At 42.0% G+C, this 14277-nt stretch overlaps 1 protein-coding gene across 3 annotated transcripts in view; it reads right to left on the bottom strand.

The window, feature by feature from the left end:
- Nucleotides 1–4188: 4188 nt before the first annotated feature.
- LOC119403096 (transcriptional enhancer factor TEF-1-like) overlaps nt 4189–14277 on the bottom strand; it is a 217445-nt gene continuing 207356 nt past the window's right edge. For all 3 annotated transcript variants that reach the window (XM_049418800.1, XM_049418798.1, XM_049418799.1), the window contains 6 exons: nt 13739–13937; nt 11405–11467; nt 8719–8885; nt 7918–7999; nt 6880–7032; nt 4189–5510 (listed from right to left, as the gene is read on the bottom strand). In XM_049418800.1, coding sequence (XP_049274757.1) covers nt 5397–5510; nt 6880–7032; nt 7918–7999; nt 8719–8885; nt 11405–11467; nt 13739–13937 — 778 coding nt within the window. In that variant the 3' untranslated portion in view covers nt 4189–5396. The remainder of the gene's footprint in view (nt 5511–6879; nt 7033–7917; nt 8000–8718; nt 8886–11404; nt 11468–13738; nt 13938–14277) is intronic.

A 14277-nucleotide genomic window follows, 5' to 3' on the forward strand; every position in this document is an offset into this window, starting at 1 on the left:
GCGTACAGCTACACAAAAGATTTATTGGCATGATACATGTGGTACTCTCATTTTATTTTTTCATAGCTCACAAACGTTTCCGAAACTAAAACTGCCCTTTGAAATGATTCTCGAATTTCTGCTAACTAGAAATTAATAGCTATCCTGGTCTTTCTGTAAAATGGCAAGATTGCCTATTAAAAAAATTTAGAATGTCAACAGTGATTGCAACTAAGGCAACAAGCCACCTGCTCCGTTTAATTTTCATTTGATCGCTTCCAAATGCAATATATAAGAAACAATATCCTTACTGTGTGAATACATATAAACGTTATGCAAGTTTGAATACTAAACTGGTATGCCCTGTTCAGAGTGAACTATACTGTGCACTGTCAAGTGAATGTTGCTGGCATGCATGAATGAAGTAAATTAGTGCCACGTATCCTGCCCTTCAAATCATTGTCTGAAGTGTGCAATTTCTCCCTTTCTATTATGAACGAAATGCTCAGTATTCAAGTTGAGAATAACAAAAACATCTCAACTTGAGGATGGAAATTTAAGCGTGTTTGTTGTGCACATTCTATGGTGAAAGGTGCAAAAATGACTACACACAAGAGAAACACACATGTCATTCTCATGTATGTCATCATCACAGCGTCTATCACCTCAGAATTTTCAACGTACATTGTTCCAAATGTAAAAACAAGGTCAAACAGGAACTGTTACAAAGCATACCAGAGATATTAAATACTCGTTCACCCTACATCACTGTGAAACGTCTTCAGTGAAATGTGTTGCAGAATAATTTCAATGCCAACATAATGCATGGAATACACCTCCATACCTCTCTCATTGTCAGCTCTCGACTATAATTTTCAGTGTAGATCATTTTTAATAAATTAGAAGCATCATCTAAAAACTCACAAACAAAAAGCATCCGTTGGTTTAAATGATTCGTAATTAGCATTGCTACGGCCGGAGTTGCCCAGAATGTACATATAGCTCATTCACGCTTCTGTTAGATAGCACTTTACCTTGTGTAAAGGCTGCGCAGTACATTTTTCTTAAGGAATCAAAAGGAACACGCACTAATTAAACACAGTATCAGTACATATGTGCAACTCAGGCTGACGGCAGCTAAAAAGCATGACAGTGCTAGTAAATATTACGATCTATGTTCGAAACGTGCAAAAGCTGCAAGGTTGTTGAATGAAAAGCACCACAGCAATGTCGCAAGACTTGGCTTAGTTCTCGTGCACGATGGAAAAAATGCGCGTAACAATGGTCCAGAATAAGAGTTGAGTTTTTTTTTTGCATAAATGGCACTCGGATACGCTGCGTGACATTAGAAAAATGAAAAAAAAAGTGATGGAAGCTACCTCTGGGAGCACCCCTTTGGCAAACGGTGTGCCCCAAGGGAAAAAAACAAATACTTCAAAACAACACCCTAAGTGTTACTGATGATTGTGGGCGCTCTCTTCAAGGGTGCCCAGTGTCACAGTAAATGGCATTTATCACGAAGATGCGCTGAAACAAGCCGGCAGCGGCCGACGCGGCAAGCCATCTGAGCTTTTGGGCACCCATTTGGCAACGTAACAAACCGTAACACAGAAAAAAAAAACATGACTTGAGATCATACAACGTCACATATCAAAACCTGCTGTGTTATATCAACTACAAAAACATACCAAGCTGCTTTTCTGCTTTGTAGTGCAGCATTATCTTATTAATGCAGCGACTCTGCATTTATATCGTGATGCAACAAAGCCATAACTTTTAGGAGTTTGTCAGTACAACGAATACAACTGCGTGCCGTTATTTCACTGAAATTCACATTGGAGCCGGCTTAAGTTACAGCACAGACACAGCTGGCTGCAATAAAAGTATTCCGTCATACCACACCTTATTATCAAACCGCACTAAACACGTGACTCGTGCATTTCAATTTTGCTAGGCTAACTTATAAATTATAGTTAAGGTTCGAAAACTCTTTCTGTGTCATCCAGTGGATTCCGAGCTTCGTCAAGAGCCTAGTTAGCAGTTGCTCTTAGCTTTAATAGAAGTCAAGCCATATAGATAAAAATTCGAGACACTTGTTTCCAGTATTGATGGCATAAAAATTATACAGCAATTCATGGTAGTAAAATATTTCACATTATGTACTGCACCTAACCTAAAGCTTTCTTCACCTCACAGGCTCTTGCACTACCTCCAGGATCGGCCCACCTTTGACGTCACCACATGGCATCACTCTTTAAATCATTGATGACGTCACAAATTACATTATGGATGCAATCGCCTGATGTAATTTTCGAACCATTCGCTTTGTCAATACCGGGCGCTGGCTTTTCCTACTCATGAGACAACCCTTTCGCCCTAATAATCATGCCGCTACGGGTTTTTTCATGGCTTCGTCATGCGTTTTCTCGCAAAGCAGAATTTGCATAGATTAAAATGGCAACGGCAGACTCTGCTGCATCAAATAATGCTGCACCACGCTTAGGGACAAAAGAACGAAATATGTAAACAATGAGCACAAATATCAACACTTTGCTTTAAAACAATAAAATGCACTCCTAGTGAAACTGAATATACTGCGGAGAGTAGAGCCAGACCATGAAAAGAATCCCAAGTGCAAAGTCTGCAAGGACATATTGCCACTACAAATAAAAGTAGTAATAAAAAGGTGCCACTGCAACACGCGTATGTTGTACAAGTTGAACCACACACACAAACCTCTGTTCCACATTTCAGCATGTATTATGCTGAAGTTTACAGGCAATCTTTACATGAAAAAGAAAGTATAAATAAAAATTGTTGCATCATTATGATGTGAAGATATATTTTTAAAGGTACCACATAGAAGAAAATGATTGCAGCAGTGTTCGGTAAAACTGCAACATTACCATCCAATTGCCTTTCTAAAAAAATCTGCCACGAAAGATAATGCATATATTATTGCTTGTCATCTGTATCCATCATATTATTGACAACAAAATTTTGATATGAAAATAAAGTTTTCACCACAAAGGTTCAGCCACCTTCTACTTTCTCTCGTTTCATAAAGTGCAGCTGTGTGATAATTGACAACTCATTTGTCTCTTTGACGGAAACGTCAATCTACACCTAACAAAACAACAGTGTAGCATATATTTTTGACGTTCGCATTAATTTCGCTGCATTGCTATTACAGTGGTGGAACAGCCATATATCTCCTCGCGCAGTTCCTGACACAGAAGAAGATAGAATTGTCCGCAACCTAGCACCGCTCTGCAAAATATGCAACTGTGTCATATCGCTTTTTCAAAACTGTTAGATACCTGTTAAAGCGTTGACGACAGAGGCACCGTTCTAATGCTTCATGTTTCCATTTACTTAACAAACAATAAGAGCAAGGATCGAGGGGCCCATTTCTTTATTAGCCACAAGCTACTGAAGTCAACCGATGTTGACGCCAGGGTGTCGGAACGAAATGTTTTTCCTTTCGGTTTTAGTTTCGTTTCACCACAAAAAGTTCCGTTTCGTCTCTGTTCCGAAACGAGAAAAAAAAACGTTCTGTAACGGTTTTTTTAATGCAAAAATTTGAAGTTAACGTAATCATAAAAACATTGGATTTGTGATATAGTTACTTGCCCTCCTCTTAATTAAGAAGTGGGATAGTGGCATATACATTTTGTGCGTTTCTTCTGAGAATAAACCAGTTGCGAGTGACGCTCTTTCCCTGTGCTGTTCGTCCTTTTTTCGGTGTTTTAGGCGTCTAGTTCTTTCCCTCATTAGATGAACCAACTAGCCAAGCAACAAGTACTTCTAAGTTACATCTGAGAGGCATTATGTGCACTTTGTGCTGTGGCTAATGACGATGAATTATGGCTGAGCCCTTTGTAACGGGTTGAAAGCATTCAACGACTCACTCCTTGAGCAATTCGCATTTTGTGACGCCAGGTTGCTATTTTACTTTTCTGCCACGCTATATAACATATCTTAACACGACTGCTTGCCCGACATGACGCCTGTATAGAGTATTTTTGCGAAGAAGTTACAAGCACCAGCGTGACACTGTGGTGGAATACTCGACTGCCACGCACAGCTAGGCGCGAGTTAAAATTCCATCCGATCCTACAAATATGTTTCTCATTTCGTTTTTTTATATTTCACGCGATAACGGTTACGGACACCGGCGGCGGACAACTATGGCGCCGAAATCGGCTGTTGTGATCTCATAACAGCTTTTGTTGTAACAAACTTCGGTGCCGACAATGCCCTCTCCACGCTGGCCTGCGTGACAGGCGCGCAGAAGTCCACTTGCGTTAATATAAACATCTCTGGTTGCCACTGTTTTCGTTTTTCGCACAATTTCAACATATCTTTGCGTTGGAATTCCTGCCTGAGGTACGCGCTAATACTGTACTCTGAGATGTGCATAATTGCTCGCGTTGCATGACCTCAGTTGTTCCGGATTGCCAAGTTTTCTCGTGAACCGAAAAATGATTTTAAAAATTTCGGTTTCACTCCGGGACAAAATAATAAAGTTTCGGTTACGTTCTTGTTCCCGTCAAAAATATCGTTTTTTCCGTTTTTCGTTTTTGGTTTTCGTTCCGTTCCGACACACTGGTTGACGTCAATGAAAGCATAAGGGGCATTACTTGTAGTCTTTAACTCAAGAGCAGTACCTTATGCGAAATCAGTTAAAGTGGGCAAGAACGATTTGCCACCTTTGAAGACCCAGTCCACAACCTTCGAATTACATGAAATTCATTCTTATGCTTCATTTAGCACTGACATGGGACGATTTTCCACTAAAATGATAGCACAAGTGCATTCTTTGCCAAACTGGCTGGCCATTCAACCACTGTATGCAAAAAGGATGGCCAATTTTCTTTTCTCTTCACATTTGCATCAATCGTCATTAATACAGCATTAAAACATTTTTAAAATGACAAGCAGAACTTCCTGCCACATTAACCAAGGAGTGGGGCGATTGAAAAAGACGCGCCGGGAAAGCATTAACCAAGAAAGTCGTCAATGTGTAACAAAAATTTGCAGGTAAGTGCAGAAGCATCAGAAAATACAATCGGGCGGCACTCGCACTCATATCGCAGAAATGACAAGCAAAATAAAAGTGCTCGAAAGCCGGGGAAGTAAAACAAAAAAGGGTTGCGAAGGCCCGACACTCGCGCACCGATAAAAGGAAGGCATAAGAAAGCACCAACACGAATTGCGGAAGGCTGAACCGAGGTCGAATCATCGCGGTGGCACTGCTATTTACAGATGATGCACTTTTTTTCTTTTATTTCTCTTCATGTCCCGACCACACAGGCACCTTCTTGTTTTTTCCATCTCTTATGTGGCGTCTGTGGGCGGGAGGCTGTGGTGGATGTGAGGCACTGAAAAACTGGCGAGGAGGTGCACCGAGGCACTCAGTCTTTGACGAGACGATAGATGTGATGCTGGGCTCCGTGAACACTGGTGGAGACCTCAAACACGTATGCGATGCACAGAAGCGTCTCCTGGGAGTCTCGATTGGTCACGACCTGTAACATGAATCGTTGGTGAAGTCCAAATCATGCATATAACGCTTGCAAATGCTCCGATTATAATAATATTATAACAATAATTTATTTTTATCACTATAGTGATGGAGGAGAGCTGTGGGTAAAAGCTGCTCTTCATAGGGGTCCTTTGGTTTAACAGCCTGGTTCTCGATTTTGAATTATTTATTTTTATTCAACTTTTTCATTTTGTAAGCATTTTTGTCGAGGAAAGCATAGCGAGACATTTTGTATAAACACATGTATAGTCGTGGCCGATATATTTCCTATTGTGTGTTGTGTCTCTCTATCAAGAAACAAAGGACACAGTTAACCACACTGAAATTACCCAAGCAAGCTGCAAAACTATTTCATTTAGATCTTTCCATGAATCAGCCATCCTGTTTCATGAGGGCATCACTTCTACCAAAACTGCACTATCTTCATGTGGTGCCTTAAGCACAGAGAAATTGTTCTTGGCAGTTTTGATAGACATGAAATCAATAGGAACGTGCTCTATCTTTCTGATTACACAAACTGCATAGAAAGCAAGTGCAGCCTATTTTTTGATATTTCAGGCTCTCATAGCCTTGAACAGCAGGATTTAATCATGTATTGCTAGCACAACATCTTAGACGTGAAATGTTCAAGTTGTTTGAGTCTCACATGGCGACTATTTTCTTTTGCATCCTCACAAGTTTCATCCTTCAAAAAAGCCAGCACAGCATGTATCAGCCATGAAGCAGAGCTCCTCCAGTGACATCAATGAATTCCCTATGATAATATGCATGCCGTGGCAGTTGATGCATGTGCGTGTGCATAGATTATATATATATATATATATACATATATATATATATATATATATATATATATATATATATATATATATATATATATATATACATATATATGTTGAGAGAGAGAGAGACGGAAGCTTTTCATTAGAGCAGCTGCTAGTGCACTCCAAATTGTTATTGTATCTGCCTTACTAAGTCACTGTCTTCAAAAGTGGCCCTGCTGTGAGGTATCTTATTAGATGCCACTGTCACTCGGAACACCCTCTAATTTTCTTGTGCAAGATTCACTGGCACTGTAAACCTATATTACATGTTTTCACACATGGTACCCGTCATAGCTAATGAGAAGACAGCCTCTGATGAAAGCTGAGTTCTCATAGTATGCATGTTTTTCTCGAATAAAATACCCTGCTGTGCCGGATAAATAGCTATGTCATTCTGTACGTTGCGAGCAAAGCACAGGGACAGTCTTGTCTGTTTAGTCTGAATAGCAAGTCAACACTGTTGAAAATATAACAACAAATTTTCATAAAACCAAGGTTTTCAGCCATGCAAAGTTCTTTGCTTCTTACCTGTAGTATTGTGAAGTTCTCGAGGACACTGTTCATCATGTACTTCTCAGGCAAATGCTTCAACTTGTGAATGAAGTTGATCATGTATTCGCACATTGGTGATCGATGAATTCTATACACGAAACGGCCATTCTCAAACCTTGCATACTCAGTCTGCAAAAAAGAAAGGACGAAGGAAAATTGCAAACAGCTTGTACAAACCATCCTGGCTACGTTATACAAACAATATTTTAAATAAAAATTATCTCACTTCGTCAAAGTGTGTGACGGAATACAAATGAAATGTTGTCAAATGTGTCAAAGTGCTAGCATGAGCACTATTGACTGCTAGTATTTAATACAAATTCTTTGTGTACCAGCTATATTTTAGTACATACAGCCTACACCTTCGTATAGTTTGTTTCACCAGTTAAAGTACTCAAACATATGAAAGGTTGAGCCACAAAAGTAATTGCATGCAATGCTCATATTTACCCAATTCCATGCAGCACTTGAATCTTATTTACTGAATCTGGTAAGAATGGTAAAGTATAAAGCAGCAGAAGCAGCAGTCTCCAGGAAGATTTCTTTCCTTTTACTGTTTGCTTTCGTATCACTCAGTGTCCTGAAGTTTGGCATGGCTTCACAGTAATAAATATTGAATTCATTAAGTAAAATTTCGTCTATAAAAGTAGCTTCAGGGCAAAATTAAGGGATACTGCGGTGAAGCCTGACAAACATTCTTTTCGACCACATGTAGCTGAATTAGTCAAGCCTGCCGTGTGAGGTATCTGTTGCTAGGGAATGTCTTAAAGGCAACTAAATGTTGTTGCTCAACAAAGCTGTCTGGACTAAATACTAGAATTTCAATCAGTCATTCATTGATTGAAAAAAACACATTTACAAATCGGCAGTTGTGGGCCTGCACTGTCATAAAACAGACCAGATCATGGTGTGCAACAAAACAAAAACCTGATCAGATTCATACTTTTAATAATTTACATGCACAATAATGTTCATGAAAAATAAAGTGTTACCAGTTGCAATAGCCATACGTACCTCAACTTTCTCAACAACCTGCTTCCCAAAGGAGCAAACCTTTGTGGAGCAAGTTATTGTCATGTTGTCATTACTTTCATATCTGCAAAAGAAATCGTAAAAATGTTATTAGGAATACTGTCTCATAGAAATGTATATATGCAGGAGACTGACAAGAAAAGCCCACCAAACATAATGAAACTGTTTTTCTGCATCCTGTAATAGACGTGTACTGCAGTTTCCCATGCGTTATATTACTACGGAACTGCGCACATTTTATAAGTACAATTCATGACTTTTGGAAAAACAGAAGACAGAAATAAGATTTAAGAAAGAAGCATTGTGTATGTTCCGGGCGTACATCCCATTCCTGTACTGTTTACACACAAGTGCTATCAATGATTCACTTCGGGGCAATTTATTTCAAAGATTTCGAGCATTTGTTTCAGGCAGCCCAACACATTGCGTTCAGGGCGTACAATTGTCTTTTTTGTGATATATATGTGCCTGGGCATTGAGGTTAAAGATGATATGTTGCCCAAGAAAACCCCACTCCCATGCTTTGCTAACAGCTGCTAAGAGCCAATGATCTACTATATAAACAAATACAGCAAATCAATGAAAACCTTCCTTGCTAAATAGTAGCAGCATAACTTTGTTTTCTTAGCCGTGTTTGTTTCACTATTCTTGAGGATTAATGTGTATCAACAGTTCGCCAAAATAATGACATTCCAAGCTGCATTGCAACAGTTGGCGATTCCATCAATGTTAATTGCTATGCGGCAAGCTGGTGTACGGGATGGAGCAACACCTGGTACTCACTGACTAGTGACGCCGTAGAAGACGCCAGCTTCGTCCTGAATGCTTGTGTTGAGATCGGCCCAGAACTTGACCAAAAAGAAGGCATCCTGGGGACCCTTGTCATACAGTTCCTTAAGGCCCCCCTTCTTTTCGGGAAACTTGTCATAAATTTGCCGTATGTCCACCGCCTTTGGGATACAGTAAAAAAGCAACCGTTGACAATGCAGAAAAGGACGAATGGAAAGAGGGGCACATTGCCATTAATATAAGGCTTCTTCGTGAATCTTAAAATGCTACAACGTTAAACGTGACCTTAAACACCTTCCTCATACTCAGTGTTGTAATACTCGTACATATTCATACTACAGCGAAATACACTCAATGCATTTCCTGTCGATATTGGATGATTTCTGCACAATCAGTGTCAATGCAGTGCTGACAGCATGCAAACAATTCTAAATTTCATATACTTTTTATACGATCGCTAATATATAGTACTATGCGATTCGTCTCATCACATGACATTTACGTGCTGGCTTGCCTATTACAGGCTACAGAATTAGCAACAGCAAAGAACACCAGAGGGAACAGAAGAATAAAAAGAACCCTCTGATGTCCCCTCCGGTGTTCTTGCACTGTGGCTAATCCTTAGAATGTTGTGCCAATGCACTCAGTCCTACACTCGGTCTGTTATAGACTATCCAAGCCAAGCCGATACAATGTTCCAAGTTGTGTATTGCTCTTCCAGAATATGAACGTTTCAGCGGATGTTATATGTATGTTGAGAAAGTTGTGTGTGTGTGTGTGTGTGTGTGTCAGAAAGACAGTGCAGAATTAAACAATGAACACCATTACATCATTTCACTGCGGCACCTTGCCTTGTCCATTCAGTATCCACGCGCGTATATGTGATGGAAATAACATTACTTTCAGTGTGGTCCATGCTTTGAAGGAGTGGTGACACAAAAATTCGGACACAATTTGACTTGCATCACATTAATGGGTGCATATAGGTGCTATCTGTACAATATGAGCGACAAATACAGCCTAAAAAGTATTTTAATTGAGTTTTGAAGTTCGTGAAAGTGCCGAATCGGAAATAGAAGCAAAAAGCGATGATGTCACCGTGCGGGACCTTTTTGTAAACAACATACGTCACGAGTTCTGGCCGGGTTATCGGAGGCGTGTACGAGACTGAAAACGCTGGTGGCGACACCTGATGATGCATAGCCTAACCAGAGACCTACAAATTAATATAGCAATGACTTACCCGCTTAGTGACTGTGTAAAGCATTAGCAGGGAGATAATCAGCAACTGACAGTATTCTCATTGCTTTTTTTGCGACAAGAACAGTAATGCGACGGATGTCGCGTTACTGTTCGCGTTACTGTCGCGTTGCTGTACACCACAAGATCTCGCTACCGGTTCCGCGGCTGCTGCTACTACTGCAGCCGTCAACAACACCGGTAACCAGGTATGCGCAAACGTTAGGAAGTCCAAAGAAACTAAAGCTCTCTGTTGCAGGGATCGTATTGCATAGTGGACAGATAACTGCTTCGGCATTCCAACGTGCGTACGTGGCATTGATATGCCTCGAGAACGCAGTGTTGCCCAATCTAAATACGAGTCAGTAAAGCGTACATCACGTCACTTGCATGTTATACATAAACATGTTAAAGGGACAGGGCGTGCAAACACGGACACAAGAGAGAAGTCAAAACATCACAAACGGCGTTTGTGGTGTCTTCTTTCTTGTGTCAATGTTTGCACGCCCTGTCTCTTTAACATGAATACTTATCAACTAGCTCAACTCTCTTATTTTAAACACATAAACACTGTTACAGGGCGACAATGTTGCGATTTCACTTCTTCGTTCGTCACTTCTCAACCTGCTACTTTACAAATGATCGAAGCGAAAATGTTTCAGCAGGTCTAATGCGGCGGCTGCTCCAAGCCTCAAGGAAAACGTCGCCTTAGTTGGACGACAACGACAAGAACAACATCGCAGCCACCGGCGAGATTTGCGAAGTGAATCGAGCTTTTCTGAGTGTTTTTTATACTCCTCCCAGCTCTTTCGTCCATCGCCGCACTAGGTAAGCAACGTTGTTTGACGATTCAGTAAACAAGCACTCGCAACGCCCAACGCAGCAGACGAAACAGCAGCGCTGACAAAACGGCAGAAGCTGGCCAGTGACGTCACTGGCTCTCGCGGTCACCTGATAGTATTTGTTAACGAGCAGGCCGACTACGTCACGGGGCCACCGAGTGTTCTTAGAAATTGAAACTGCTTCCGGTCTTAACATACGAACACATAATTAAACATTCGTCTCGCGCTGGGGCAAATGAGTTTCGTTGCCGCTATTATCGAGTCGGTAGCCACTGATTAAGAGCAAAAAACAAAGGTTCACAAGTTTTCAGTCACCACTCCTTTAACAAAAGCTTCAAGAAAACACATCAGTGAGTGACTTTGGCTTTCCTAGCATTACAGTTGGAGTGCTGGTTTAAGCTTGTGAACACAGCATGTAAGGGTGCTGAAAGATGGCATCGTCACCGACAAGAGGTCATCTGGAAAGCTGGACACTTCCATTACTAAAAAAGATAAGATAAATATATTTGCACGCAGTTTGTGCTCACTCATTCCCCACTGTACAACCAACTTGCCCAACTGTATACAATATTATAGCAAACACCTATAAGATGGCTCACCTCCAGAAGTGGATCTGTGTAGGTAGGTGGGCCACCAATGTGCACGAACAGATGTTTGTTACACTGCAATGGAAAGAATGACAACTTGTAAATGTGAAGGCAAGAGCTGCACACATTTCACATTAATAATGGAGAGCGTTGATAGAAAGCATTAATAAGCAAGGTTACCCTAGCAACTTATTTTTTTATAATATTTGTAATACATAAATCTGTCCAAATAACTTACTATATGGAAACTATGTGGGCACTTCTTTAAATTTTGCATGTCAGCTGCATCCCCAGTTGCATTGCTGTTATGTTTAGTTGTTTGATTATTAATTTAAGGTATCTTTCAGGCCCTTAGGGCATCAAGTAAGGCAGGTCATTATCAGCTCAGTGGTGTCCATCTTGCTAAAGAGGCAATCTGAAATTTCTCAAGTATCCCACCGGAGTATCATTTAACTAGATTGGAACTGCAACCTGCCCCAGAGCTGCTTGTGAGTATGGTGAGCAGCCCTGCCATGAATATCAAATTGTGTGAAACCTGCAGCGAAACCGCCGCGCTTCACCACACAGCTTCGCTGCTCTTCTATCTCCACAACATGGATTGACTCTGATTTTTTTTTTATTGTGACTGCAAATATATGGACACTCTTGGCGGATTTCCTCCCTTGCCGTCGTGTTCCTTATAAAATTCAAATCGATAGGATCACCCCGCGCGTCGCGTAGTCCACCTGCGAGTAAAAGCGCGCGAGCGCTGCCGACGAACACGGCTAGAGCAGAGCCAAAACGCGCCGGTCATCTCCGCCGCACGAAGGGTGCATGCGATAACATCACCCCGCGTGCGACCGGCTGCCGTCGATGGCTCCTCAAGTAGAAGAAACACCCCTCCCATCTTTCGTCGCACGAAAGGCGCACGGAGATATGAGCCGGAGGGGGAGCTGCATGTCTCCAAAATAAAATGTGTACTTTGACTTACATGCATGGTCGCGCGCGGCCGAGCGCACCGGATATTTCTAGAAGGGATCGGTAGACGCCTTAGAACTTTGCACGTACTGTGTTTTCACAGCTTCGCGTTCAAGCGACAGACAGCACGAGAAGAGATTCGCTCGCTGGAGCGGCCGTATATTCTTTTACGCCAGCGTTTTGAAGAGTCACGCCAGATAGGATGCTAAAAGAGTTAGTTGCTAGCGTTACTTCGTATACCATTCCAATTTATTGCTGTCGCATTCGTTGCTTCGTCCTTGCAGCGAAAGCGACTTTTTTTGTGCATTAACGCAATTTTTCCACATCCCGAAAGAGTTTTTGTAAAATTTAGTCCGCATACCAAACGCACCCCCCAAGTTTGCTTCTGTTTTTCGGGGAAAAAAAGAAGGTGCGTTCATTATGCGAGTAAATGCTCTAGACTTGCCGTCTGCGCTGTATTGGGCTGGAAAAAAACGTTTTAGTCTGTCCGCAAACTTTTTGCGTTAGATACCGTAGCCGTAAACGCGAGAGGCCGGATAGGTGGTGTCATCTGGCGTAGCCGAGATGAGCTATGGAAGCACAGAATTGTTATTGCAGAAACTTAGTGCTTTCTACTTTTCTGCTTGTGTAAAATAAAGCATGTCTATAAATATCGCTGCACGAAGCATCACAAGGTGTCGATACCATCGTCCGGTAACCCGATATTAGCGTTTCTTAGTCTGTTCGGTATACCGGTAACGCAAAGGTGTAGCGTAAAGCGGGGGACAGACGGGTCCGATTTTCCATGCGATCCGACGGCCGACGCCGCGGTGGGGGAGAGGGAATGGTGGCTGTACGATGCTATGAAAGGTCACCATTCCGGTTTCCCCTCCGCCGTGTCGGACGTCGAATCGCATGAAAAATCGTACCGTCTGTCTCGCCCTTAATACCAGATAGCGTGTGCCGTAAATGACACCACGTCAAGTGACGCCACCTATGGAGGATAGAAAACAACTAACAAACACGTAATCTATATCCTCAGAGATTCCAGGAGCGCCAATCACTATGCCTACAGCATCGATTATTTGAGTATCTTGAAAACGGTGCTGAAACGACACAAACAGTTTGCTGTCGAAGCTTCAAGACATTAATCGAAAGCAAATAAAAGCACCTGTTCACAGCTAGCGAGCTACAGTGTGCACGACGGTCATTTGATAGATTGAGGTGGACAGCAACCGCTTTCGCCAGCGCGGCCCTGTTTAACGGACGCGCGCACGCGCAGTTTTCCCGGACAGACTAAAAACCTCTATTCTGTAAATCCCTTTGCGTAGAAACCTCTAATTAATGTGCAAGGCCTTACGGATCTCCACAGCAGAGCAAAGAGGGACGTTATGTGGACATGTGAATTACCGTATCAGTGTCCTGCTGCAATTCCATGAAGGCGGAGAACTCGACGAGGCGCAGCTTGTGGGTGGCGATGGAGCGGCCCTCCCATGAGGGCGTCATGCCGCCATGCGGGGGAGGCAGCAGGTCAACGCCCGCACCGGCGCTGCCGGGGGGAGCCTTGGGGCTCTGCAGAGCATAGGGCTGCGACGCGAACGGCTTGACGCTGCGACAGCAATGGCGGGTAGAGTTTACATGTGAAGGACAGAGGTGTAAACATGCACCATGATTGCTTTTCTTTTAGCCTTTGTTTACTTTTAGTTGAGACAGATTAATAAATACCTCTTGAAGCATTAAACTATTCGGCTTCCTTCGATGGAGTACCAGATAAGGGAAGTGCACATAACTCGCGCTAAAAATTGTAATGCACAGGAGGCCAAGTAGACAAGATTCATTATAATAACATCTAATTCATTCAGTTCAGCATAGGCCTGAAATACTGAATTTTAAACCCGACAGTGGCGATATCACCTGCTTAGATTTAACCATAAAGCTAAGACCACTTA

This window comes from Rhipicephalus sanguineus, chromosome 8 (assembly GCF_013339695.2).
Source record: "Rhipicephalus sanguineus isolate Rsan-2018 chromosome 8, BIME_Rsan_1.4, whole genome shotgun sequence".
NCBI lineage: Eukaryota > Metazoa > Arthropoda > Arachnida > Ixodida > Ixodidae > Rhipicephalus > Rhipicephalus sanguineus.